General features: G+C 49.1%; 1 protein-coding gene across 7 annotated transcripts in view; it reads left to right on the top strand.

Moving 5' to 3' along the window:
* The window catches only part of SH3KBP1 (SH3 domain containing kinase binding protein 1), a 471,173-nt gene that overhangs the window by 420,118 nt on the left and 23,184 nt on the right, over positions 1-27,871 (top strand). For all 7 annotated transcript variants that reach the window (XM_029603365.1, XM_029603364.1, XM_029603363.1 and 4 more), the window contains one exon: positions 21,818-21,927. In XM_029603365.1, coding sequence (XP_029459225.1) covers positions 21,818-21,927 — 110 coding nt within the window. The remainder of the gene's footprint in view (positions 1-21,817; positions 21,928-27,871) is intronic.

The following is a 27,871-nucleotide window of genomic DNA, read 5'->3' as shown; positions in this document are numbered from 1 at the left end:
CTCTCTGTGTTGATATTACCGTGATGGCTACCTCTCTCTGGAAGATCTGCCCTCTGCAAGCTTTGCATTATTTTAAAATTACCCTCAGCAAGTCAGAATAGTTTTGGGGAACCCATTAAACGCTTTGAAGCCTAAGTTAAGGAGTTAGGTGCCTAGATCTTCCTCAGTGAAAATGCCACCGCGGACTGTCTCAGTTTAGGAGTCTCAGAAGTGGGCAGGGTCAGGTTGGGGGGAAGTAAATTTGAGCTTAGCACTAGTCTCATAATAAAGGCACCTAAATATAGGTCAGGCCTAAAGCTAGGCTGCTATTTTCAGCACAAAACTTAGGCATCCAAGTTCAGCTGAAATCTCTCCTAACTTTTTAGGTACCTAAAACTGAGGTGAGTATGACAGGCGCTTGGCTTTTTTTTTTTTTCTTAATATCACCTTCTTTATTAAGATTGTCATCTGCTCTTGCTCTGCCAGTGCCATCATCAGAAATGACACCGGCTGACCTGAGGCTCCCTTTTCCCCACCTGTGGAGCTGGCGCTGGCAACGCAAGAGCAGTAGGAGGATCACACCTGCCAGGGTCATACAGTCTACAGGACATAGTGATACACAGGCACTAACAACTTAAAAAAAAATAAGTGCCATGAACCACCAACTTGCCTGGGTCCAACCCCAAAAAGCTGCCAGGGTTTGGGGAAGTCCCTGGGCCACTCCAGTTATTCCCCCCCCCCCCCCCACACACACACACACACAAAAATGTGCTGGGCCGGGCCCCGCTTCCAAAGGCTCTGGGGCCAGGAACCACCCATGCCCCCACTTTACCCCTTCCATGAGATCCTGGTTAGTAAGAGGGGCAGGAAGGCATACCTGGGAACTCTCCAGATTTGATCAGAACATGATGTTCACACCTGGGGACTCTCCAGATTTGATCAGAACATGATGTTCATACCTGGGAACTCTCCAGATTTGGCCTGGAGACTCCGGAATTCTAAAAGAATTACCGGGTCTCTGGGCCAATACCGGAAATCTCCGGGTGCTGCAGCAAAACCAATCTGCTTGGACCCGGAAAGAAGAAAGGAACGTCATTGGTCTTGTGCGGCTGAAAAAGGAGGAACTCGACAGTGATTGCTACCATCTTAAGAGTTAAAAATTGCTTTTTAACTCTTAACTTCACTTCCTCGTGACACCACCTGCTCCTGCACAGCCTGTTTCCTGTATCCAGCCACTTGCCCGCCCCCATCCTGTTTGCCTTGGCCAATCGACATTGCGATTTTCTGCCCGTGCATCAAACGAGGAGTAAGAAACAGGCAGCGTCCACTTCCGCAGCACAGGAGGAGAAGGAAGAGGCTGCTGCTGCTCCAGGAGCCCAAGTTAGTCTGCTGTTGCTAGTGGTTGTGAAAGGGGGGTAGAGAGAATGAATGAGCATGTCTGTGAGAGTGAGTCAGTGTGTATTTGTGTAGGAAGAAGAGATCTGAGAGTGTATGTAGGTGAGTAGGAGAGAGCTGAGTGCAAGTGAGCATGGGTGTGAAAGTGAGTGGGCATGTGTGTATGGAAGAGGGAGAGACGTGAGTGAGTGTGTGTGTGTTGGTGGGAGAATGGCAGAAGTAAAGGTGTAAATGGACATGTGAGAATGTGAGAGAATGAGCAGTGAAAGTAAGTGTGAACATGTAAGAGTGTTTATGAGAGCAAATTTGTGAACATCCGGTCCCACTGTGCAGTTGCCCCCCCACCCCGGGGGGGGGCAACTGCACAGTGGGACCCCCCGCTAATCCATGTGGGACCCCCCGCTAATCCATGGTAATCTCAGGGTGACTGGAAGTCAAAAGTTCCCAGGTATGCACATGGCAGCAGTTGGGCTATGAGGCTGGTGCCATAGTGTCATCTTGGTGTCAGGCTCTGGGGCCAGCCGGCATCATTCTGTTTTATGGCCATAAGTTTGTACAGCTGCACAACAAAATGGAGCTGGCTGGCCCTGAGACTGTCACCATTGTCATCAATATGGTGCTGGTCTCTCAGCCGACTGGCACCATTTGTAAGGGATGTCGGAGGGACAGGAACCTCATGGGCAACCCTCCTTCCCCTTTTACTAACTAGGACTACCATAGAAGGGTAATTATGGGCTGGGGTGGCTCCCAGCCTCAGCACCTTTTTCAGGTGGGAAGGGGGGGGAGTCAGGGAAATCTTTGTTGTTTTTTGTTTTTTTTTGGGGGGGGGGGGGTCTGTTTCTTGCTTTGAGGCTGGGGAGGAGTTTTCTGGTGCACTACCAACTTTGGCAGTCACCTTGTGCCCCTGGGTCTTGCCCCTTTACTGCCCAGGGGACATCAGAAGGTGAGCATAGAGTCTGGAGCGGGGAAGAGTTTTAAGATGGGCCGATAGTATGTGGGCAGTGGGTTTTTTGCACTGTGGGTGGTGCTTAAAAATGTATACTTTTGGGGCAAGAGGCCTGTAGAGGGGGCATTTCTCACAGGACAAGCAGGATGTTAGTCCTCACATATGGGTGACATCATCAGGATGGAGCCCAATCTCGGAACACTTTTGTCAAAGTTTTTAGAACTTTGACTGGCACCTACTGGGCATGCCCAGCATAGCACCAACCCTGCATCCAGCAGGGGTCCGCCTTCAGTCTTCTTTTTTTCCACGCAGCTCTAGCCACACGGCCTAAGGAGCTCTCTTCAGATTCCTGACAGGAATTTTCCTCACGGAACTTCTCTCAAAATTTTCAAAAAGTTTTACCCCATAGGGGTCCCCCTATCGATATGTATACTCCGCGGTCGAAAGGTAAGGTTTTACCCTAGTTGCAGTTAATTCCCGTCGAGTTATTCCTTTGGGTCCTACCAGCCATTGACCGCACCGTGGCTAAAACTTTTGTCAAAGTCACGGTGTCTGGTTTTCTTCGGTGCCCTGACTGTTCTCAGACAATGTCCCTGACTCACCCGCATAGAGTCTGTGTTTTATGTTTGGGGTCCAACCATGATGTCCAAACTTGTGCCAAATGTGCCCAAATGACACCGAAGGGCCGCAAGGCTCGTTTAGAGAAAATGGAGTTTCTCTTTCAGTCAAAAATCCGGCTTCATCGATAGCTTCGACTTCGTCTGAGCCGGTTCCTTCGACCTCTCATCAGCACCAGGACACCGCTGCTGCCCGACTGGCGTCGACAATTCCAAGGGTGTCGATCGCCTCCTTGCCTCCTCAAGAAAAGGACTGAGACCATCGTGAAAAACATCGACACCGTCATCGAAAGGCTCAGTCTGCCGATGCAGGCACGCCCTTGTCATCGACGTAGCCACCAACAAAGAAGCCCCATCCAGAAAAGGCCCCATCCTCTTCTGTGACCGGGTCACCGAGGCGTTCCCCCACCTTCGGTGGTGCAGGGATCCACGATTCCACCTTCACCAGTGGACCCTCCAGCTATGCCAGTGCTGCCTCCTACTCCAGAGCTGGGGTTACTTGCCGCAGGTCTCCGAGAGGAATTGGATCGGATGATCCAATAGGCCATCAGAAAAGCACTTCAGGGCTTCCAACCTTCAGTGACGCCAGTGCTGGTTCCCGAGCCGGTCACCGTTCCGATTCCTATAGCGCTTGCACCGCTACTGGGTGGACTGGATGCATTGATCGGAGTCCTTCTACCACTGGAACCGAGAGCACCGATGGATCCAGTACCTTCTACTCCAATTCAATTGTCATCGGATGAAGAGGAAACACAGATACCCATTCCACCGTCTGGGATCTTACCACTGACTCGTCCATCGATGTCACTGGTTCCTTCGGTGCCTCCATTGATGCCATTGATTCCTCCATCGATGCCGTCTGTTCCGCTTCCAATGCCATCGATGCCTAGGCCTGGTCCTTCGGGATTAACATCATTCCTCCCTTCTGGAGATCCTATGGGAGCTGGTGACCAGCCCTATGATCCTTGGTCTGATGATACTTCCCAGGATACCGATGATCTACCTTCAGAGCCCTCTCCTCCAGATGAAAGACGACGTTCTCCACCAGAAGATTGATCTTTTATTAATTTCATCAAGGAAATGTCTGAAACCATTCCATTTCAACTTCAGACAGAAGAGGATTCTAGGCATAAGATGCTGGAAGTACTCCAGTTTCTTGATGCTCCTAAGGAGATAATGTCTATACCTATTCATGAAATCCTGATTGACCTCCTCAAGAGAAACTGGGAACACCCAGGTTCAGTCCCACCTGTCAGTCGTAAGACAGATGCAACTTACCTCGTACAGTCAGCTCCAGGATTTCAAAAATCACAGCTGGATCATCACTCTGTGGTTGTTGAATCAGCCCAGAAAAAGGCACGACGTTCAAAACCTCATTCCTCCATACCTCCAGGGAAAGAACAGAAATCCCTGGATGCTTTTGGTAGATGTCTTCCATGGCTCGATGTTTATATCTCGCATTGCCTCTTACCAGTTATACATGACACAGTGTAACAGAGACCTTTTTAAGAAGATCCAAGATTTTTCTGAATCTTTACCAGAGGAACTCCAAAGTCAGCTTTATGCCCTGGCTCAAAAAGGGACTGGATGCTGGAAAACACGAGGTACTCGCTGCATGTGATATTTTTGACACTGCCGCTAGAGTGTCTACAGCGGGTATTAGTGCAAGAAGATGGGCCTGGCTAAAATCCTCAGACTTAAGACCAGAAGTGCAAGACAGGTTAGCTGATCTACCGTGTCGGTGAAAAAATCTGAGACTGTAGCGCAGCTGAAAGACCATCATGAAACGCGCCAGCTTTCTTCTGTGCCGTCTTAGTTTTCATCCGCCCCAAAGAGAACTTTCAGGTGTGACTCTAAGTGGCCGGCCTATAAGCCAAGAAAATTCTATCCTCCAGCTTCTAGAGGTCGTCCTTCCAGACCTTACCAAAAAGGTCAGTCCACACAGTCTCGGACTCAAAAGTCTCAGCCAGCCTCTCAGCCTGGGCCAGCGTCAGGGTTTTGACTCCTTCCTAGAGTGTGTAAACCAAATTCGTCTTCCATCCATACTGGTTGGTGGTCGGCTCTGCCACTACAACATTTGGCATACAGTCACTCAGGGTTGCCATCTAAATTTCCTGACTGTTCCACCGGACTCCCCACCTCAGCTGACGTGGCGGATTTCAGACCACTCCCTCTTATTCGAACAGGTGGTCTCAAACCTCCTCAAATCTGAGCAATAGAATCAGTGCCCCTCTCCCAACAGGGGCAAGGGTTCTACTCCTGGTATTTTCTGATACCAAAAAAGTCAGGTGGTGTACGTCCGATACTGGACCTTTGCGCCCTAAACAAATTTTTACAGAAAGAAAAATTCAAAATGGTAACCTTGGGCTCTCTACTTCCTCTTCTCCAAAGAGGAGATTGGCTATGCTGTCTAGATCTCCAAGACGCTTACACACACATCTCCATAACTCCTTCTCATCGCAAATTCCTGCAATTCCTAGTCTGTCCTCGTGTAGTATCATTCGGCATAGCGTCCGCTCCACGAGTATTCACCAAGTGCCTGGTGGTGGTCGCAGTCTTCCTCAGGAATCAGGATGTGCATGTCTACCCTTATCTCGATGATTGGTTGATAAGGGCTCCGACTCAGCAGGGCACACTAGCCTCACTCTCACTATCCACACCCTGATCTCTTTAGGGTTTCTAATCAACTATCCCAAATCCAAGATAGTTCTTTCCCAAACCCTATCCTTTATAGGGGCCGACCTAAACACACTACAGGCGAAAGCCTTCCTTCCCCAGGATCGCGCTTTCACCATAACATCTCTGGCGCATCAAATGCAAACTCGAGCATCTTCAACTGCTCGTCATTTCCTCATACTGCTGGGTCACATGGCCTCCTTGGTGCATGTCACTCCAATGGCTCGCCTTGCCATGAGGGTCATGCAGTGGACCCTAAAATCCCAGTGGATTCAAGCACGTCAGCCAATGTCCAGCATTGTCCAGGTTACCAAACAGCTCCGTCTGTCTCTAGTTGGTGGATAAACCACTCCAATCTCATTCAAGGCCTTCCATTTCAGGTTCCAGAACCTCAAATTATCTTAACAGACGCATCCAACCTTGGGTGGGGTGCACATGTGGGTGACCTGCAGATTCAGGGAACCTGGTCTCCAGAGGAAGCCAGACACCAGATAAATTTCCTGGAGCTACAGGCGATCAGATATGCCCTCAAGGCCTTTCAGGACTGCCTATCTTACAAAGCCATCCTGATTCAAACCAACAATCAGGTTGTGATGTGGTACATAAACAAACAAGGGGGAACGGGCTCCTACCTTGTGTGTCAGGAAGCTACACAGATACGGGCATGGGCCCTTTCCTGCTCGATGTGCCTCAAAGCAACCTACTTGCCGGGAGTGGACAATCTTTTGGTGGACAAGCTGAGTAGCACTTTCTATCCGCACGAGTGGTCTCTCAACCCCACAGTAGCGGATTTGATATTCCAATGTTGGTGCTACGCTCGCATAAACCTCTTTGTGTCTGTCCACAACCTCAAAGTAGACAACTTCTGCTCTCTCATTCGCAGTCACCACTCGCAACCAAGAGATGCCTTCGCCCTCTCCTGGGCCAGCGGTCTCCTTTATGCATACCCTCCACTTCCTCTCATTTCAAAGACTCGTGAAACAATGGAAGGACAGGGGCTTATTGATTCTGATTGCTCCCCACTTGCCATGCCAGGTGTGGTTTCCAATCCTCCAGGACCTACCAATACACCGGCACATTCCCCTGGGGGAAGGATCCCCTTCTGATAGCTCAGAATGACGGGTACCTGCATCACCCCAACCTCCAGGCTCTTTCCTTGACAGCCTGGATGTTGAAAGGTTAATACTCCAACCTCTTAACCTTTCAGAATCGGTATCCCGAGTCCTGGTGGCTTCACGAAAGCCTTCAACGAGAAGGTCTTATTGCTCTAAATGGAAGAGGTTTACGGTCTGGTGCACTTCCATGTCCATAGACCCCCTTCACTTGTTCCACGGCGTGGTTCCTGGACTATCTATGGCACCTGTCAGAGTTAGGCCTGAAAACGTCCTCTATCAGGGTGCATGTCAGTGCAGTGTCTGTGCACCATAAGGGTATAGGAAATGTCTCCATTTCGACACAACTCTTTGTATAACGCTTCATGAGAGGCTTGCTCCATTTAAAACCTCCACTGCGCCCTCCGGCCCCTGCTTGGGACCTCAATGAAGTGCTGGGACGGTTCATGAAACCTCCGTTTGAGCCTCTCCACTCCTGTGATCTCCGCTTTCTCACCTGGAAGATAGTTTTTCTTCTTGTGATCACGTCCGCTCGCAGAGTTAGTGAATTACAGGCATTAGTCACCTACCCGCCTTACAGTAAAACTCTGCATGACAGGGAAGTGTTCCGCACTCACCTTAAATTTTTGCCGAGGTAGTGTCTGAATTTCATATTAACCAATCTATTATCCTAACTAGCTTTTTTCCCAGGCCCCATTCGAACCCAGGAGAACAGGCTCTGCATTTTTTGGACTGCAAATATGCTCTAGCTTTCTATCTGGACCGCACATCAGCCCACAGGAAATCCACTCAACTGTTTGTTTCTTTTCATACCATCAAATTTGGAAATCCTGTGGGAAAGCAGACCCTCTCCTCCTGGTTGGGGGAATGCATTTCTTTTTGCTACAAGCCCGTGTAAAAGCACACTCGATCAGGGCCATGGTGGCTTCAGTAGTGCACCTCCATTCGGTGCCGCTTGCCGATATTTGTAAGGCTTCTACCTGGAGTTCTCTCCATACTTTCGCAGCCCATAATTGCTTAGATAAGGCTGGCACACAGGATTCCATCTTTGGCCAGTCTATGCTATACAACCTGTTTTCAGCTTAACTTCCCAACATCCTTCCACCAAACCCGTTTAGGATGCCCTCCTAACCAAGGGGCCGATTCAGTAAAGTCTGCAGGAGAGCGGGCGAACGATTCAGTATGCTAATTAGGCCCGGCAGTAAAACCAGGTAAAAGGAGCGGCGGCTGTCAGCGGGTTTGACAGCCGATGCTCAATTTTGCCGGTGTCTCTTCTTGAGCCCGCTGACAGCCACGGGCTTGGAAACTGGACGCTGGCAAAATTGAGCGTCCAATTTTCGACCCGACAGCCACGGGCTGACTTCAAATTTTTTTTTTTTTTAACTTTTGGAAAGTTTTGGGACCTCCGACTTAATATCGCCATGATTTTAAGTCGGAGGGTGCACAGAAAAGCAGTTTTTACTGCTTTTCTGTGCACTTTCCCGGTGCCCGAAGAAATTAGGTAGGCGCTAATTTCTGAAAGCAAAATATGCGGCTTGGCTGCACATTTTGTTTTCTGAATCGTGCGGGAATACCTAATAGGGCCATCAACATGTATTTGCATGTTGCGGGCACTATTAGGTTCCGGGGATTGGACGCGCATTTTTGGCCCCTTACTGAATAAGGTGTAAGGGAAAATGCGCGTCCAGTGGCGGTTAACAGTGCGCTCCGTTGGAGCGCACTATACTGTATCGGCCCGTAAATTTCCACCCCTGTTGTTGTGCCTGTTGCACGTCTTTGGGTGCATTTGGTGCTTTGCTCGGGCATCCTCAGCTCGGTACTCACCCATATGTGAGGACTACCATCCTGCTTGTCCTGTGAGAAAGCAGAGTTGCTTACCTGTAACAGGTGTTCTCACAGGATAGCAAGATGTTAGTCCTCACAAAACCCGCCCGCCACCCCGCGGAGTTGGGTTCATTTACGTTTTATTTTTTTGCACGTACTTTTGCTATATTACGAGACTGAAGGGGACCCCTGCTGGATGCAGGGTAGGTGCTATGCTGGGCATGCCCAGTAGGTGCCAGTCAAAGTTCTAGAAACTTTGACAAAAGTGTTCCGTGATTGGGCTCCATCCTGATGATGTCACCCATATGTGAGGACTAACATCCTGCTGTCCTGTGAGAACACCTGTTACAGGTAAGCAACTCTGCTTTTTGGGAGGGGATGGAGTCCATAAATGAGGGCTTCAGCCACTTTTAGGGATCAGTGCCGGAGAAAAGTGGCAGAGAGGGGTCATAAATTACCATAGCTTAATGCAAATTGCATATTAATCAGCTGCTCTAGGTATAGATTTTTCCATTTTATCACACTTTAGTGATTAGATCCCATGGTGACTTTACAGTAAGATCTGTAAGTGATTGGGCCGGGCCATGTTATTACTGATTGACATCTGGGTCATGGGGATATATTTGTGCGGCGTAGAGGGAGGGGACGGTAGCTGGTGTAGTTTTCTTGGGTGAAACGTAGAAGTGGGTGAGATTGGCGTTTGAAGTTCACTACTAGGAGCATGCCAGGCCGGGCGGGAACAAGGGAGAGATTTCAACGCCTGCTGCTAATTTGCAGTAAACAAATACTTGTGGAGGGGAGGGCCTCGGCACCTGGCCCTGTCACTCAGCCGCTGCAGAGCTCAGGCCGCGGGTGTGCTGCTAAGGGAGGAAACCTTTCTGCCTCACTGGGTGTCCGTGCTGGCGGGTGCCCTTCCGAATCTTGCACCGCGTGCTGGCACGAGCTTTGCTGGTTCCTCCCAGCTTGCAGGAGCAGCTCCCTTACGAGCAGCCTCCTCTGTTTCGTACCAGAAGGGCAAACGCTGTCCAAAACCCAGACGTCACAAGCTGCTTTGCCCTGTGCCTCTCCCCTCGCAGCGTTTTGGATGTAACTGTGAGCCGCCGAGGAGCTGCATGCAGGATCAAGCCGGTGGAGTAAGGACAGTGAGACACCTTTTGTGACTTTTGTAGTATATTTCTGACCTGGGACTTGCCGTCTGTGCCATGTGAGGGAATTTGTGGGGTGGAGTTACAGCATAACCTTTTCCTTTCACATCCTGGTGTGTGTGTGTGTGTGCACAAGAACACTTACTGAAAGCTATGCAGCTCGGGAGTGACACCTTATGGGGGAATAATATGCAAAAAGAAGTGGTTACGAAGGCTGTGAATGTCTTTTCTTAAGTAAATGAAAGAATTATTTAGTGCACAGTAGTTAGGTACAATACCTAGACAATTTTCAAAGGTCATTTGCCCAGGTAAAAGGCTTTTCTTGGTAACTGCCCACCATGTATGCAAGTAAAAGCATGCATAAAGGGTAGCTCCACAATCTGTGTAATTTCACCTGCATTGTAGAGGAGGGGTTCCTGGGATAGAGCTGGGTCAGGGGAGAAAATAAGTGTGAGGGTTTTTTGTTTGTTTTGCATTTGCAAAATTATGCATTTTTTTTTTTTTAAGTTAGAAAAATATCTGCAGAAAAAGAAGGTGCAAATATCTGCGAGTACTTTTCCCTTGGGCAGCTTTTCAAAGGGAACGTTCATTCCCTTTAAAAACTGATGGAAAACCTGCACATAATCATGCTCGCTTTCACCAGTCTGCACACTGTTGTGGAAATTTGCTCTCTTACCCTTTGCATAACTGTGCAATAGAAGTGTATTTCTCAGTTTGATATTCAGACATGCACAATTAAGGACATTAGCACGTGATTCTCTATTACAAGGCAAAATCCACCTGTTTTATACATTTATTTGGAGCTATGTGCTCGATTGGACGCATTTTTGGACGCACTCATCCCCATATACATGTAGATGAGGCTATTAGTTATTACCCCGTGATGCCAAAAATTGCCGCGTGGCCAAGCTGCCCACTTTAATGTGGCAAATTTAATGCCTGCCCAGGAGCTGGCTTTAAAGCATGCCACGCTCAAGAGCTCACCAAAAAAAGCAGAGTTGCTTACCTTTAATAGGTGTTCTCCAAGGACAGCAGGTTTTAGTCCTCAGACATGGGTGACATCATCCGATGGAGCCCGGCACGGAAAACAGGGTCCCTCTTCAGTCTTATAACATAGAGTTCACGAAAAATAAAATAAACCAAGAAAAACCCAACTCCATGGAGTAGTAGGCGGATTTCGTGAGGACTAACATCCTGCTGTCCTTGGAGAACACCTGTTTGCAGGTAAGCAACTCTGCTTTCTCCAAGGTCAAGCAGGATGGTAATCCTCACACATGGGTGATTGAGTAGCTTCAGGCCGCTCCAAATATTTGCAGCAGAGAACAGGAACCAACATGCTCAACAACCACAGGAGCAGGCCTGCACCCAAGGATAGGGCCCACAGAGGGAGAGTTATGTTTTCATGGCTGGAAGAAATTACGGAGGACGGATTGTCCGAATCGACTGTCCTGCTGGCTTTCCTTCTCTAGGCAATAATATGAAGCAAATGTGTGGAGGGACCTCCAGGTCGCTCTTCTGCAAATTTTGGGAATGGGGACTGCATGCAAATGATCCACCGAGAAGGACATGGCTCGTACTGAGTGAGTCTTGAAGTGACTGTGAACTGCAGGCCCACCTGTGCATAGAAGAAGGCAATGCAGTCTGCAAGCCAATGGGATAAAGTCTGCTTAGAGACAGCAACCCCTAGCCTGTTCTTGTCAAAGGAGACAGAGTTAAGTGGAGAGGCAGTGAGGCGCCGTCCGCTCTAAGTAAAAAGCTAGTGCTCTCTTGCAATCTAGAGTGTACAGACCCTGTTCACCCCAGTGAGTGTGAGGCTTTGGGAAAAAGGAAGGTAACACGATGGACTGGTTGAGATGGAACTCTGAAACCCCATTGGGAAGGGACTTTGGGTGTGTCCGGAGGACCACTTTATCCTGACAAAATTTAGTATAAGGTGGGTACGACACCAGGGCTTGCAGTTTGCTGACCCTGCGAGCTGATGTCACTGCGACCAAGAAGATGACCTTCCAAGAGAGGTACTTCAGGTCGCAAGATTGTAATGGTTCAAACGGAGATTTCATGAGTTGCGACAGCTCGATGTTAAGATCCCAGGAAACCGCTGGAGGGCGAGAGGGGGTCTTTAGTTGTAATAAGCCCCTCATAAACCGTCCCACAAGTGGATGAGAGGAGATCGCAGCACCATCTATACTCTGGTGGTAAATCCCTATGGCGCTGAGGTGAACCCTCACCGATGTGTTTTGGAGACCGGATTCGGAGAGGGAAAACAGATAGTCTAAGAGCACGGGAGGGGAGCAGGAAAAAGGATCAGACCGCATCCCTCGCACCACGTGAAAAACCTCTTCCACTTCATATTGTAAGATTTTCTGGTAGAAGGTTTTCTGGACTCCAGAAAAACTCACAACACCCCTTCTGAAAGGCCAAGGGCCTGCAGTGTCACCCAATCAACATCCAAGCCATGAGGGCCAGGGCTTGTAGGTTGGGGTGACTGAGCCTGCCCCTGTCCTAGATGATTAGATCCAGGGCCATCACCAACCGGATCGGAAGCGCGAGGCCAGATCCCGTAGGGTCAGAAACCAGATCAGACGGGGCCAAAAGGGGGTGATCAGGATCATGGAGGCTTCATCCTGGTGAAGCTTCTGGAGTATTTTCGAGATGAGAGGAAGGGGAGGGGAGAAGCATACAGCAGTCCGGTGCTCCAGTGAATCGAGAATGCATCCACCAGCGATCTGCTGCTCCTTCGGCCTAGGGAGCAAAAGCGGTCCACCTTCCTGTTTTCCAGGGAGGCAAAGAGGTCAATGTCTGGGGTCCCCCATAAGCAAAAGATCCTGTTTGCCACTTTTTGACTGAGGGGGACCACTTGTGAGGTTGAAAGACATGGCTCAAGGAGTCTGCCAGGATACTGTCCACACTTGAGAGAGACACTGCCCTGAGGAGGATGCCGCTGTTGATTGCCTACGATCAAATGTGGACTGCCTCTTGACAGAGTGTGAAGGATCCCATTCCCCCCCCATTTGTTCAGATACCACATAGCTACCTGGTTGTCGTCTGAACAAGAACTACCTTGTTCAAGAGGTGCTCTCTGAATGCCTAGAATGTGTACCGAAGCACTTACAGCTCCAGGAAGTTGATTAGAGACTGCGATTCTTGAGCAGACCAGAGACCCTGGGTGTGGAGACCCAGCAGATGTGCTCCCCACCCCATCCGAGACGTATCTGTGGTGAGGGTAGCCTCGGGTTGTGGGCTCCAGAAAGGGACTCTCCAGGTTGGAGGGAGTCGCCCACCACTGAAGGGATTGGCGTAACATTGTGGTGATTAGAACACGAGCACCCAGGTCTTGAGAAGCCTGTCACCACTGAGAATGTAGTGTCCACTGCAACCTGTGCATGTGCAGTCGAGCAAAGGGGGTGACGTGCATCGTCGCAGCCATGTGGCCCAGCAACCAGAGAAACTGGTCTGCCAGCAAGAGCCACGAGGGTCTCTGCCCTGTCCCGAGGCAGGAAAGCCTTCACCTGGGCAGTGTCCAGTCGAGCCCCAATGAAGTCCAGTTGCAAGGATGATCGGAGATGGGATTTTGAATAGTTGATCAGAAATCCCAGGGTTTCCAAAATGTGGATCGAGGTGCGCAGGGCACTCTGTGTCCCCTGTCCTGAAGTGCTCTTGATAAGCCAATCATCAAGGTTTGGGAAGACATGAATCCCCTGTCTCCGAAGATATGCACCGATAACCGCTAGACACTTGGTAAAGGTACGGGGCGCGGATGCCAGGCCAAAGGGCAGAACGCAATAATGGTAGAGACTCCCATCAACCAGGAATCAAAGGTATTGCCGATTCGCCTGAAAGATGAGGATATGGGTGTATGCGTCTTTTAGATCTAGGGAGCAGAGCCAGTCTCCCGCTTTGAGAAGGAGAATCAAGGTGCCCAGCGAGACCATTTTGAACTTCTCCTTTACCAAGAAATGGTTTAAGGCCCTCAGGTCCAAAATGGGCCTGAACACCCCCCCCCCCCCCCGTCTTTTTGGGGATTAGAAAATACCTGGAGTAGAACCCCTTGCCGTGCTGACTGGGCGGAACGGGTTCAACCACCCGAGTGAGTACGAGGGTGGAGAGCTGTACCTGAAGCATTTGTAAGTCCCCAGTTGGTCTCCATCAGGGACAGTGGGGTGAACGGGGTAGAACTCACTAGAAGTGCAACCTGTAGCCCTGACGCAGAGGTTCGATGTTATGGAGGTCCATCAGTCTGCAAGCATCTGGAGCTGGTTGGTGTCCCGCGGTGTGGGCTGGCTCATGCTTCCTGGTCGCCAGTCAAAACCCCATGGAGGAGTTCTGCAGTGGAACTGCGGTTGCTAGGGGTGCCCAAGGCTGCCTGGGCCTCGCTCTAGGAGGAAGTCATTGAGATCTGGCCCTCTGCACCGGTAGGTAGTGTTTGCATGGCTGGTAGAAGGGCCTTTTCGGATATTGCCAAGGGGGCTTCTTGGGCGCCTGAGTGTCAGAGGTACTAGCTGACAACTGCTGAAGGGTCTCCTGATAGTCCTTCAGTTGTGCTATCGCTTCCTTGATTCTGTTTCCGAACAGATTTCCCTCCGTGCATGGCAAGTCAGCCAGGCAGTCCTGGATCTCAGGGTGTAAGTCTGAGGCACATAGCCATTCTGACCACCGAGCCCCAGTGCTTACCGCAGTGGTTCTCATGGCTGTCTTGAAGGCATCGTAAGTAGAGCGAACTTCGTGCTTATCGCACTTCAGGCCCTGCTGGACAATTTTTTTGGAAATCTTCCTGGAATTGCTGTGGTAGGTGTTCACTAAATTCAAGGGGCCTGTTTCCACAATTTCCTAGAGTACTGACCCATGTACAATTGGTAACAAGCAATTCGGGCAGTTAACATGGACGCCGGGTGTTTCAGAGCGCAAAGAGCATCGAGAGCCCTATGCTCCTGCCCTGGGGGAGCCAAGGCATGGGTGCGGATCCTCCTTGCCTTCTTCAAGGCTGACTCTACCACCACTGATTGGTGGGGGAGCTGACTGTGCAAACCTAGAGGAAGGCTGGACTAAGTAAACTGTGTCTGTCACTGGTGGCACCGAGATGGGAGGTTCCCAAAGGCGGGCTTACCAGCTCCTTTAATATGCATTGGACTGGTACCGCTACCTCTTTCAGGGCATCCATGAATTGCAGAATTTCAAGCATCCTGTGCTTGGTGTCTTGCTCTGTTAAAAGCTGGAAAGGCACCAATTCTGCCATGGCTTTTATGAATCCCGCGAAGGAGAGATCCTCCGGGGGAGATTTTCGCCGCTTCTCCGGTGGAGAGGGCTCTGAGGGCAAATCCTCAGATTTCTCAGTGGAGAACATGGACGCCTCCCCTTCCCAGGGGTCATAAGGGCTTCCCTCTCACTGCGTCCTTCCGGGGATGTGTGTGTGTGTGGGGGGGGGGGGGTCGAAGACCCAATGGTGGTCGAGGTGCAGGCCTCGAAGGAACCGAAGAAGGAGCCGGAGGCATTGATGGGCCTCAAGGCCATAGGAACGCTGCTTGATCCAACGGCATTGGCGGAATCAGTGACGTCGACGGAACCGATCCCAACAGCCCTGGGGGGAGCTGGGAGGTGGCGGACCTCCAAGCATCCTCAAGATGCCATCAAACCAGATGGCCCGCCCTTCTCTGAGGAGTCGCTCACCGGTATAGTGGCTGGTGGCAGTGGCAGAGGTACTCCCTTCGGCCGCGAAAGGGCTTAGGGCATCGGTTCCGGCTGCATCGGTAGAACACTGAGCAGCATATCAAGCTGCTCCAATAATGGTGCAAGCATCTGTGGAGTCGGCTCCTGTGGCGGTGGTGGACCTGGAGGCTCAAAGCCCTGCAGGGCCTGGCTGACTGCCTACTGCACGTACCTCTCCAACTCCTCCTCGAAGGCAGCCGAGAGTGATGAAACAGCTTGATGAGTAGGAGGCGGAATCTGAACATCTCCCGGGGAACTGGGGGGCAACGAGCCTTCCACCGGTGTCATCTGAGGCCACCTGGAGGAAATTCCTCCACCCAAGACCACTTCGGAGGAGGTACCAATGCCAATGCCTGTCCGTGATCTGGCTTAGAGGACGATGACTGATGTCGATGTTTCTTCAACCTTTCTTGATGATCACCACAGTCTTTTCCTAGGGCCGAGGGAGATGGTGAGAACCCGATCGGGAAAGGGATGACAAAGTGCGTGGTCGGTCCCCAGCTCCAGTCTCGGGCCCGGGAACCTCCTTTCTGAGCTGGGTGGAGGTCCCCAAAGCCGACTATGGATCCGGTCGTTTGAAGCCGAATAATTTTTCCATCTTGTCAAGACGTGCCTGATGGCCATCTGGGCACAGAGGTCACAACCGCGGACATCGTGGGATGCCCCCAGGCAGAGGACACAGACCTTGTGGGGGTCTGTGATGGACATAGTCCATCACAGACCCCCACAAGGTCTGTCACTGGGGGCTCTGGCGAAAACCGGTCTATGCCATTGGAAAAAGTATGTGGTGCGCGGTTGATGGTCGGAGGACACCGGGAGATGAAATCGGCGAACGATCACGAATGATTGAAGGACTTACCAGGTCATGGAGAGCAGAACCGAAGAAAAATACGAGGGACTCTACATGACGCAGGAAGATAACAGCAATTTTTTTTAAAAAACTGTTAATAAGAAGCGTGAGCTCACAACCACGAAGCAACAGCTTTATGGAAAGGAAGAGCCTGAAGAGTGACCTCACGTGGATGCATGGTTAGAGGCTTGCTGGGCATGCTCAGTGTGCCAGGCCAATTTTTGAAAGTAAACTACTTATGTGCTTACTCTTTTGAGAATTTGCTGCAGATTACGTGGGTAGAAAAGTTGCCTGCATGGCTTGCCCCCAAGCCAGCTTACTAGTGCTTCATAAGTCAATATTCCAAAAAGCCGGGGTGAGTGAAATTGGAGGGGGGGGTGGGGATACATTTAGCTGTTCAGTGCTGCCAGTTGTGAAAGGGTTTGATCTAGCCTGCTAAATCCTTACTTAGCGGACTAGATCTATTTGAAACATGATACCTTAGGCAATAGCTGCACCATTTCCAACACTGGGGGGCCGATGCAAAACAGTGTGCTCAGCCGAGTGCACTGTTTAACCCGCGGTTGGTCGCGCATTTTGGACACGCGTTCACAGCCCCTTGTGCTAAAAGGGGATTAGCGCATCCATAGCACGCGTCCAACGCACCGTGAAACTAATAGCATGTTGATGCTATTGCAGATGCATGTTGATGAGGATATTAGTTATTCACCCCACATGCAAAAAAAAAAAAATGTGCGCCAGACCCGCACTTTTTTACGCTCAGAAATTAACGCCTGCCCAGAGCAAGTGTTAATTTCTGAGCGGCCCAAAATGTTGTACAGAAAAGCAGAAAATACTGCTTTTCCGTACATCCTACGACTTATTATCGTGGCGATATTGTCGGAGGAACCAAAAGTTTAAAAAAAAATAAAAAATGCCGGTGGTCAAGTTAGGGAAACGGACACTCAGTTAACGAGCGTCCATTTTCCTAACTCTTGGCTGTGCACCAGTTAGCAAAACGGATGCTCGTAAAATTGAGTTTCCGCTTTGCTAACCCATGGACAGCTGACTTCTCCTGGGCGCCCGCTGCCAAGGAGGCGCTAGGGGTGCGCACTAAACTCTAGTGCCTCCTTGGCAGCGCGACTCCCTCACCCAGGAGAGGTGCTTGGGCGCACGTTAGAAAAGCGGGCGCTCAACACTGAGCTCTCACTTTCGATGCACTTTTATTGCATCAGCCCCTGGGTGCATAAAAGGACTTACAGGCATTTAGCAAGACCAAAACATCAAACACCGAGCAAAGAAAAGAAGGAATACCCCATACATTTAAGTAGGTTTTTTTTGTTGTTGAATACTGCGTGCTGCTTTCTTTCATGTGTAAGCTAATTTGTAAATAGGCTGTTTAGGAAATTAGTGTCATCATGTGCCCAACTCCCTGCAATCAGCATGGCACCCTCTTCTAATGCCTTTGCTGCTTATAGCTTGAAGTTAGTTCAAGGGTTCAGCATCCACGTAAACCAAAAAAAAAGATACTTAAGTATATGGCACTTTTGTTAATCTTTTTTTTTTTTTTCAAATCTTAGATTAAGAATGTTCATTCTAGTAAAATAGGGCCATTTACATGAAGACGCTGACTTTTTGATGTGCAATGTACAAGGCACTTTCTGCCACAGCTTCTTTTCTCTTGCTTTCTGAGTTTGTTTTCATTTTTAATGACCCTTTTCTTTTTTTTTTTTTGCTTTTCGTTTGTATCTCATCAAGCTACTCCCACTTGCATCTCTTTCCCATGGGTAACTACTCTTCTTCACTTGACGAGGGTAAGGCTCGTTCTGGCTCTTTCTCTGCCATGGCGCTTCCTTTTTCCCTGGCGTGCATGCGAAGTGACTGTAACCCGGCCCTTGCGCAGCTGCGCCTTCTGGTAGAAGCCCTGTAGCTGGTAGCGGTCTGTTTATGCATTTTTTAACAGAGAATGCTGTAGTGTAGGATGTGTGCCCTAGCTGTTACTAGATCTGCTTCATAACTTTTTCACGTGGGGCTGCGTAGCTTACATTGTAAGTTTTTTGTGTTTTTGTTGCACGTTTCTTCCTTGTCTTTTTTTTTCCCCTCGCCTTCTTGCTGTTGCTGTTGCACAGTGCGATGTAACTTTGTTTTAAGTGTGGGGTTTCAGTTTGTGGAAGTTCCTCCAGAATTCTCTGTTTGTCAGGAGCGTGTTTTTTCTCAGTTTTACAGCATCAGGCTGGTGGACAGCATCTCTCGGGTTCTTTGTTCCTGGAGGCATCAGATGGGCAGTGAGAGATATTGCCCGCTGACTCTGCATATTTCTTTCATTAAAAAAATTATTAAAAATTTGTGTAAAAAATAATATAAAAAAAAATCTGCGAGAACCACATTTTTTGGAAGAAACAAACAAAAACACAATTATAGTACTTGAAGACAAAAAAAAAAAAACCCCATTTTTGAAGCTTTTATAATTGTAACTCTTGCAGTGGAGTTCCATCATAACTATGTCAGTTCTGTTTATCTTTTTAATTAAAGTATCTGAACTGCATCTCTGTGACTCTCCACAATGGCATAATTTTAAGATGAGATATTATGTTGGCTAACAAGAGAAACAGTTTTCTTCCTGCATCCTTTTTGCATTTCCAGCTCAGTCGAAACCAGGGCTGAGATGCAGCAACCACGCAGGAGTTTACTTTTTTTCCACTGCTTCTCATCTGCTCCCAATTTACTGTAGCCCTGTAGTTGCAGTGACAATCCTGGGCCTTGCCCTAAAGCCCCCTTCTGGTAGAGCCTTGCAATCACAGACCCTGAATCCAACCACTAGGTGCCACCCTTGCACAGTGACTGGCACCCCCACACCCCCCTGCCAAAGGCTATGAGTGTTGCCTCCACAGTGCACCCAGCCCTGGTTGACCTGGGGAATGGAAGACTTCTGAGACAGTCTGGCTGGTGAAGATGACTTTGCATCACACTCAGAAGAGGGTCTCTGTCAGTGCAGGGACCTGAGGCGTTTGTGATGAATTGGCTGGAACTGTTTGACTGGATCTTATGTTTTCTCTCATTCCGCCCCCCCCCCCCCCCCCAAAAGGATGAAAGATTAGGTGCCCTATTAATCCTTATCAGCTGGTTATTTTTTGTTTTTTTTGGGGTCACATAATTTGGGTTTCCAGCTCATTCAGAACCAGCCTCTCCTGGGGGCTTACAGTAGTGTGTGAGTCTTCATTCACATCTACCTAGCCCATCTATCACAGCGACAGCCCTCAGTCTAGGGCCACCAGTTCCTGACCTTCCTCCAGAACCAGGTGCACATCACCCAGAATCTGGCCACTAGGGAGGCCATTTGTGGAACAGAGACCCTTTCCCTCAGCACCCCTCCTCCATTCATCCTGAGGTTGTGAGCACTGCCTCTGCCGCCTCACCAGCACCAGCCGGCCTAAGGATTAAGCCCACATGGCAATGTGCTGCTCAGCCACAGAGCCACTGGACAAGTCCCGGTTGAATTTTCTTTAGAGCCTTTGTCAGGGCACGTTTCTTCCTCTTACCCCCTCCACCCCCCAGTCCCTCTTAATGTCAAGCATGCATCTCTGAGACTAAGGAACTATGGTGGATGTCCTTCATTTCTTGGTTACAAAAGGACAAAGAGCTTTAAAGCAGCAACACCTTCTCTGTCCATAAGAGAGTACAAATGTTATCACAAGCAGAGAGAGAGAATTTTACTATGGACAATAATTTCATTGATGGGGATGATATTTTAATCCAGGTTTTATGTAATAACCTGTTTTTCCTATAAAATAGCGGGGATGTGAGAACATGGCCTGCAGTTTCTCACCGGCCACCCAAATAGAGCCCCCCCCCCCCCCACCACTTCCAAGGCTGCTTGAAAGAATAAGCGGTCATTGAAAGGTGGATGGGTGGGATGCATAGGTACTCCCTAGAGGAAGCAGAGAGGGACCCGTATAGAGAGGAAGGGAGGCTGCAGGAATTGCAGATTATACAAGCACAACCTCCCAGAATGTAGCCGGATTGTGAGGAGGAAATACTTCCCCAGAACCTGGCAGGATCCCCAGCCTCTGTGACACTGAACTTTAAAATCCTGAGCCTTTTTACTCCCCGTGTCCGTGTCTTCTTTGTTGTAAATACAGCATGGTTACCTTATTTCTTTTACCGGTTTACCCCCCCCCGCCCCTCTCCATAATCATACGGTTATATTTAACTGTTTGGTATGTAAGACTATTATCCACTTAACCACACTAATCCTTTATCAGACTTTCATTAAAAAGTGTTTCATTAGAAAGCGTGATATGTAATAGGATTTGTAGAGATTGTTGGACAGCAGCAAATGTATTCTTTTTAACAAGTTTGCTCTTGTACCCAGGCAGTCGTTTATGTGAGGTTCAGCTGTTTCGCATTTACATTAGTAAGACTGTTGACACAAGAGTTTAATACAAAATTATTTGCTTTATTGCTGTTTTGCTGATGCCAGTTGCAATATGGTTCATGTACTGTTGGGAAGAATGTGATGCCAAGTCCTGAGTGGTGCTGTCTTAAGCCAGACTTAGATGAGGGAAAGGACTGTATCAGAATTCAGGAAAACATGGAACAAGCACAGAGGATCTCTGAGGGAGGGGAAGGGACTATAAAGCTGAGCAGAAGATCTGGATGGACCGCATGGTCTTTGCAGTTATAAAAAAAAACAAAAAACTGAATGCACAGAGAAACATTAGAAGCATAGGCAATGGCGGCAGGTACAGACCCAAGACCTGTCCAGTGTGCCTGTTTTTTTCCTCTTTCTTGTTGTAATGCTGCAAACCCTATGTGATGTAGAGAAGGACACTCATAAAAGACTGGCCTGGCCTTTTAAAGAATGACACACATTTCATTTTAAATGATTAAGTCATAAATACAAATTTCCTGGAGTCAGTTGGTGCATCTGCAGTAGCCTACAGCCAGTAGTTCAAGCACTACAGGGGTACTTTCCAAAATCTGACTGCATTTGAACAAGACTTGATCTGTTCTTTGAATTTTTTTTCCCCCCACCCATACACACACACATACATAGGCAGTCAACTGTTTCACTCCCCTGGCTCTCAGTTTTAATGGAAATTTACTTTAAAATATAGATTTGTCAGATTCAGTTTCAGTGTGACTGCTGGCTGTCTGCTGCATGTCTTCCGATGACTAGCCTCCAGCATTAGTGAGTCTGATTTTGTAAAGCTGGTGAGGAGACCACAGCTCATTCAGAACCAGCAGGAACGAGGGCAGTAGCCTGCCCTAGCTGGGCTAGAGAGGAGGCAATGTCCTATCAAATCCAGGCACAAGTCATGAGCTTAGGATAGGAGATACCACTCTGAATTGTTTTTTTACCATGCTGACATCCAACAGCATAACCCTGTAAGAAACCGGAAGATGATTATGAATGTGCACTGAGTGCTAAGAAAATATTATTAGCTATTTTCAGATTTGTTTCATAACATCACCCACACCAAAAAAAAATTTGCAATGAAATGGGTTAAAATGTTTGTTTAAATTGTGCGTGCATTTGGTGTCAAGTGCATGACAGACATGATTTTGTAATGTAACTTTTGCTTTTATAGATCTGGAAGGGTTTGATTCTGTAGTGTCGGCCGGAGAGAAGCTCAACCATCCAACGGCTTCCAGACCCAAAGCTAGCGGTAGACGACCCCCCTCTCAGTCCTTTACATCCGTATGTATTGCCTGCCCCAGCCTCCCCAGATTTTCTTACCCACTGTTTCCATCCCATCTCCTTGACGTGTGTCAGTCTTTCTTAAGCGAAAGCTTAAGCGTCTGAATAAAAAAATGGTCTCAGCTAGATCTTAGAGCCTTGTAAATGCTCATATATCTGGAGATATTCAGTCCAAAATGTAAAGAGATTTTGGCCTGCTTAGGAGGTGTTTGCTGACCTGTGGATTTTTAACTCATGCAGAATTTTTTTTTTTCCCCTGCAGATAAGCAGGCTGAATTAGCCATGCTGTCTGGGACATCCCTCCGGGCAGTCGAGGTAGAGCTTCTCAAAGATCACAGGGCTTTGCTTTGTGCAGCTGTGCGTCCTTTCTCATGCGGCTCCATGTTTCTCCCCAGTGCCAGTGTGCTGCAAAAATCGCCCACCTGAGGGAGGAGAGTTCAGGGTCCTATGCCACCTCCATCAGAGCGTGTATCAGCCCATTTGTCACTGGGGCCACGCTCGGATCACGCTGAAAAAACCAAGAGGGCCTCCTCCTTGGGACAGCCAGAGAAAAAGCCAGGCCAGGTGGGTCAGCCTCCCCCCCCTCCCTCCAATGGTGCCTTCGCGCCCCCACGTCTCGCAGCCACGAAATGTGTCTGGAGATATGCCGCCAAAGCCCACACACAAGTCTGGGGTGGCCAGCATCGAAGCACTGTGACCGAGGGGTGCCACCTCCAACTGACGCGAAGCACCATGCACGAGATGCGCCGTCAGCACTTACGTCAAAGCCGAAGCACCCATGCAAGGTTGTGTCGCATCCCAACACACCGAAGCACCACAGACGCACGTCGTCCTGCTCGATGCAGGAAAAATCCTTGACTCAAGTACCGACACAGGAGTAGGTGGCATCGAAGTCCACGACGCAAAAAGCGTCAAAATCACATCAAGCAAGTCCAGAGCTGAGTTCCTCACTGGGGAAACCCCCCCCCCCCCAGCAAGCCTCGTCCGGCGAGGGACCCTCTAATTGTGTTTACGCCAGAAGAGATGGTCGAACTGGGCTTTTCAGATGTCGAGCCTATTTCCAAACAAATGTCCACCGGCTCCTCTGAATCCTTGGGACAGGTTTTACTCAGGTGTATCCTCAGTATCCAAGAGGAAGAGGTATTCCCTGCAGATGCAGACAGTCTCCAGAAGAGACAAGAAATCTTCCAAGACAGAACAGATGGAGCTCCGCCCAAAAGGGCCTGACCCTGACATCTTGTTAGAGGTCTTGGCCCCAACACATTCAATCGGGGAAGAGCGGCCTCCCACCCTGGCCGAGGAGACCTGGCCTCACAGGCAGTGTCCCAGATTTTGCAAATCCTATCACATTTCTTCACCTCCTTTCAGGATCAGAGGGGCAGCCAGTCTAGCCCTCCCTCGAATGATGCCTCGTCTCAGGGAAAGTCACCTTCTCCACAACAGAGGGAGAGCAGCCCGGAGCAACTTCCTAGCAGCCCAGCCCCCCAGTTCTCTCCACAGCCATACATTTCTCCTCAGGTCTCACCCCCAACCTCACTGGGTTCCTCGACAGGATTCCCGTCTGACCCACCAGAGGAGCAACCGGAGCCATCCTCACTGCCAGAGGACCTGTCCTATTCTAAATTTGTGGAAAAAGGTGGGCACTTGTCTTAACATCTAGACACAGAAGGTGTCAGATCCGCGAGCAGAGGTGCTGGGGATCCTAAAGATTTTTTAAGTCCCGGCTAAACCTACCACCTTACCATTCCATGCAGTTTTAGACTCTGTGATGACGAAAGCTTAGGAGTCCCCCTTTTCCAGTCAGGCGACCTCAAGAAAAACAGATCTAAAGTTCAGAATGAGTCAGTCGCCTTACTGTAGCATGGCCCACATGCCTCGGTGGTGGTCAAGTCACCCATGAAGCGTGCCAAAAAGACCCGCCTCCATTCAAATACCGCTCTGGGCTAGGACTGAAAGTATTACTATGGGAAAAAAAGCGTTCCAAGAAGGTATGCTGAATGTGAAAATACAACAGCATCAATTTTACATCATGCAATACCTGTATGAGTGCTTACAGTCCTTGAAGCCTCACCTTACCACTGCTTCATCAGATGCGACTCCACCACAACAATTTCTTGACATGGAAGAGAAGTTGAGGCACCTTTTAAGGATCATCTATAAGGCCTTCGAGACCTCTGCCAGGACTTCAGCGGGAGCCATAGTGGCCCGAAGAATGGCGTGGCTATGGGCTAGTGCCATTAGGGAAGGACATTCATGAAATACTATCAGACCTCCTATGTCATGCTGACAACTTGTTTGGAGACAAGTTGCAGGAAACAGTCACATAATTAATTAAAGGAGCAAAATGTAGTGGTCTTGTCACTAGCATCTCCCATGGACCAGCAGTCCTCGAGCAGAAAATACTACCCAAGCTTTTAAAGGGCTTACTATCAGCGGCAGCCTTACAGGCCATACCTAGCCTATCGTCTGTCGGCTTTTCAATAGAGCAGACCACAGTTGCAGCAACAGCATCAAACCCGGAGCAGAGAGCAGGGCCAGCATCAGCATGTCCACTGCAGAACAACACCACAAAGACCCAACAGAGTTTTTAGAGATGACAGAGTCACTCCTACCGCTGCGAGTGGGGGGGCAGAATGTCCTCTTTTTACCATTCTTGGGCAGCAATTACCTCTGATCGTTGGGTACTGAACATCATCAAAGAGGGTTACCCTTTGAACTTCAAGAGCATCCCAGGGCTTCCACACCTAGTGAAACCTTATCAGCCCCGCTTAGAAAATGGGCATCTGCTGCAGGAGGAAATCAACAACTTACTGCATCCGCAATTGATTCAGCAGATTACTCACCAACAGATGAACAAGGGATTCTATTCCCAATACTTCCTCATCCCCAAAATGTCTGGGGGATTCCGCCCGATCCTGGACCTGCGGTGTCTCCACAAATTTCTGCGCAGGAAGAGGTTCAAGATGACGTGTCTCAAGTCAACTCTACCCTTTCTACAACCCGATTGGATATCTTCGCTAGATCTCAAGGATGCATACTCACACATCCGGATGCGCCGCTCATCCTGGCGCTACCTTTGTTTCCAAGTCAGTATGCTCCATTATCAGTACAAGGTTCTGCCCTTTGGTCTATTGTCTGCCCCAAGGGTCTTCATGATGTGTTTAGCAGTAGCAGTGGCCCATCTCAGAAAGAAGAGAATCCAGCTGTTCCCCTACCTGGACAACTGGTTGATAGTTGCCCCCAAACCAGCAACTCTACAGAATGACTTGGAAATAACAACCTGTTGTCTAGACAGTCTTGGTTTCAATGTCAACTACAAAAAATCCAGCCGCCAACCCATGCAGAGTCTGTAGTTTATTAGGGCCCGAATAAGTACTGTGCTGGGAAGAGCATTCTTGCTGGTGAATAGGGCCCACAAGCTTTGCACCCTGTCTGTTCGAATGAAGGGTTGTGCACATTCCTCAGCCTGTCAAATTCTGACTCTACTGGGCCACATGGTGGCGTCAATATATGTAGTGCTGCACACTTGCACATGCAATGCCTGCAGTGAGAATTGAAGGTGCAGTGGACTTAATTCTCCCAACCACTTACCAAAAGAATAAATTTGACCCTAGCTATGCTGCAGGACCTGGCGTGGTGGCTATGCCCGACAGTTCCTTCCACGGGAGCTGCCCCTCAGCCCATCAAGTGGTCCTTACCACGGATGCCTCAACCAAGGGGTGGAGAACCCACTTGGAACATGTGCAGACGCAAGGGCTCTGGTCTAGATGGGAGAGGGGACAGTAAATAAACCTCTTGGAGCTCCGGGTGATAAGGAATGCCTTACACACATTCAAGAAATTCCTGTGGGGGTGGACTGTCATGATTCACACTGACAACCAGGTCGCCATGTTCTACATAAACAAAGGAGGGTTCGATTCCTGGATGTTATGCAGGGAAGCGGTCCACATCCTGCAGTGGGGGAAGGAGCACTCCATCACCCTCCAAGTGACCTATGCGCTGGGTGTAGAAAACACCATAGCTGACAGATTGAACAGATTATGTCATCCGCATGGGTGGGAACTTCACCAGGAGGTGGCGGATAAGCTGTTCGCGACGTGGAGCTTTCCATGCATGGACCTCTTCGTTACAGAATGCAACAGGAAGGTGGAAAAAGTTTGTTCCGTCTACCCCAGCAGACAGGCTTCTCTATGCCTACCATCCAATCCCACTCATCTCCAGGATAGTACAGAAGGGCATCTCAGACCTCATTCTAAGCACTCCAGCTTGGCCCAGGCAACCGTGGAATGCCTATCTAATGCAACTCTTTTTATTGCCCCGCCTATACACCTGGGCGACAGTGTGGATCTCCTGACGCAGGAGAGCGGCACCTTACTTCATCCCATGCACTCCTCACTACATCTCACTGTGTGGAGGTTGAAAAGACAGTATTAAATCACTTGCTGATGGAAATCCAGGAGTTCCTGATGTCATCCAGGAAATCTTCTACCAGGAAAGATTATCGGGGCAAGTGGCACCAATACTGGGCCTGGTGTAGCGACAGGGACATAGACCCCTTCTCTCACTCTCCAAAATTACTGCTAAGAGTATCTCCATTCTCTGTATCTAGCGAGATTGGCAACGGCTTCTGTACGGGTCCATGTGAGTGCCATCGAGGTCTGTCATCACTTGTACAGAGGCTTTCCAGTGTCCAACCACCCGCTGGTCTCCTGGTTCATGAAGGGGGATATTGCGATTAAAACCACTGGTGCTGAAGCCACCTGTTCCCGTGGGATCTCAGCCTAGTGCTGGAGCAGCTTAGGCTTCCTCCCTTTGAGCCATTGGAGAGCAGTCATATGAGATCTCACATGGAAGGTTTTTTTCTCAGTAGCAGTAACCTTTGCAAGAAGGGTCAGCAAGTTATAGGCGTTGGTTTATTACTCTCCATATCTGCAATTTCACCACAACAAAGTTACCTTGCGAACACATCCCTCATTTTTGCCCAAGGTGGTTTCAGCTTTCCACCGTAATCAAACCATCACATTGCCAACATTCTTCCTGAAACTGCACAATAATGACAGTGAACGCCGGTTCCGCACACTGGACTGCAAGAGAGCCTTAGCTTACCTTAAGCGTAGGGCGCATTAAAAGAAAAAAAAAAAAAAAAGGGCTTTGCACACTGTTTATTTCCTTCAGTCTGAATGCCCCAGGAGTTCCAGTAATGAAGTGAACTCTGTCAAATTGGATTTCCCAGTGTATTCACTTCTGCTACACCAAGAGATCAGCAAACCTTGCTAAATCGCCAAAGGCACACAAAGTGAGGGCAATGGTAGCTTTGATGGCTGTTCTCTGCAAGGTTCCTTTACTGGACATCTCAGAAAGCCATCATGTGGCCATCACTGCACACTTTCACATCTCATTACTGTCTTGACCAGCAAGCTGCATCAGGCGCAGTGCTGGGCTCGGCAGGATTTCATTCAGTGATGAGAGATAATGAAACTGTCCACAGCACAAGCGGGATGGGCGCTTAGTGACATTGTGAGACGGCGGGACTACGCGGCGCCCCATCCAGAGGTCTTCAGACTATGCTCACAACCTTCAGCTGGTATTCCCAGACAGCATGGCTAATTCAGTCTGCTTATCTAAAGGAAAAAAAAAGCAAGTTTGCTTTCTTAAAAGGGGATAGCAGGATGAATTAGGCATGCTGTGACCCATCCACCTCCCTGGACAGTCTCCAGAATCCAAGCTTCGCAGAGACTCTATGATATAGACTGAGGAGAAACATGAAGCCATGTGGGAAAGGACAGGCAGCAACACAGAGCTCCACCTCAGCCGCCCAGAAGGACGCCTTAGGCAGCATGGCCAATTCATCCTGCTATCTACGAAAACACCGTTTATTGTAAGCAAACTTGCTTTTGCATGCCTCTGAACTTCTTTAGAAACGGAAACCTGTGATTTATTTCTC

The sequence above is a fragment of the Rhinatrema bivittatum genome, chromosome 5 (genome assembly GCF_901001135.1).
Source record: "Rhinatrema bivittatum chromosome 5, aRhiBiv1.1, whole genome shotgun sequence".
NCBI lineage: Eukaryota > Metazoa > Chordata > Amphibia > Gymnophiona > Rhinatrematidae > Rhinatrema > Rhinatrema bivittatum.
Note: the sequence above shows the minus strand (reverse complement) of the source record. Positions and strands in the feature narration are given on the sequence as shown.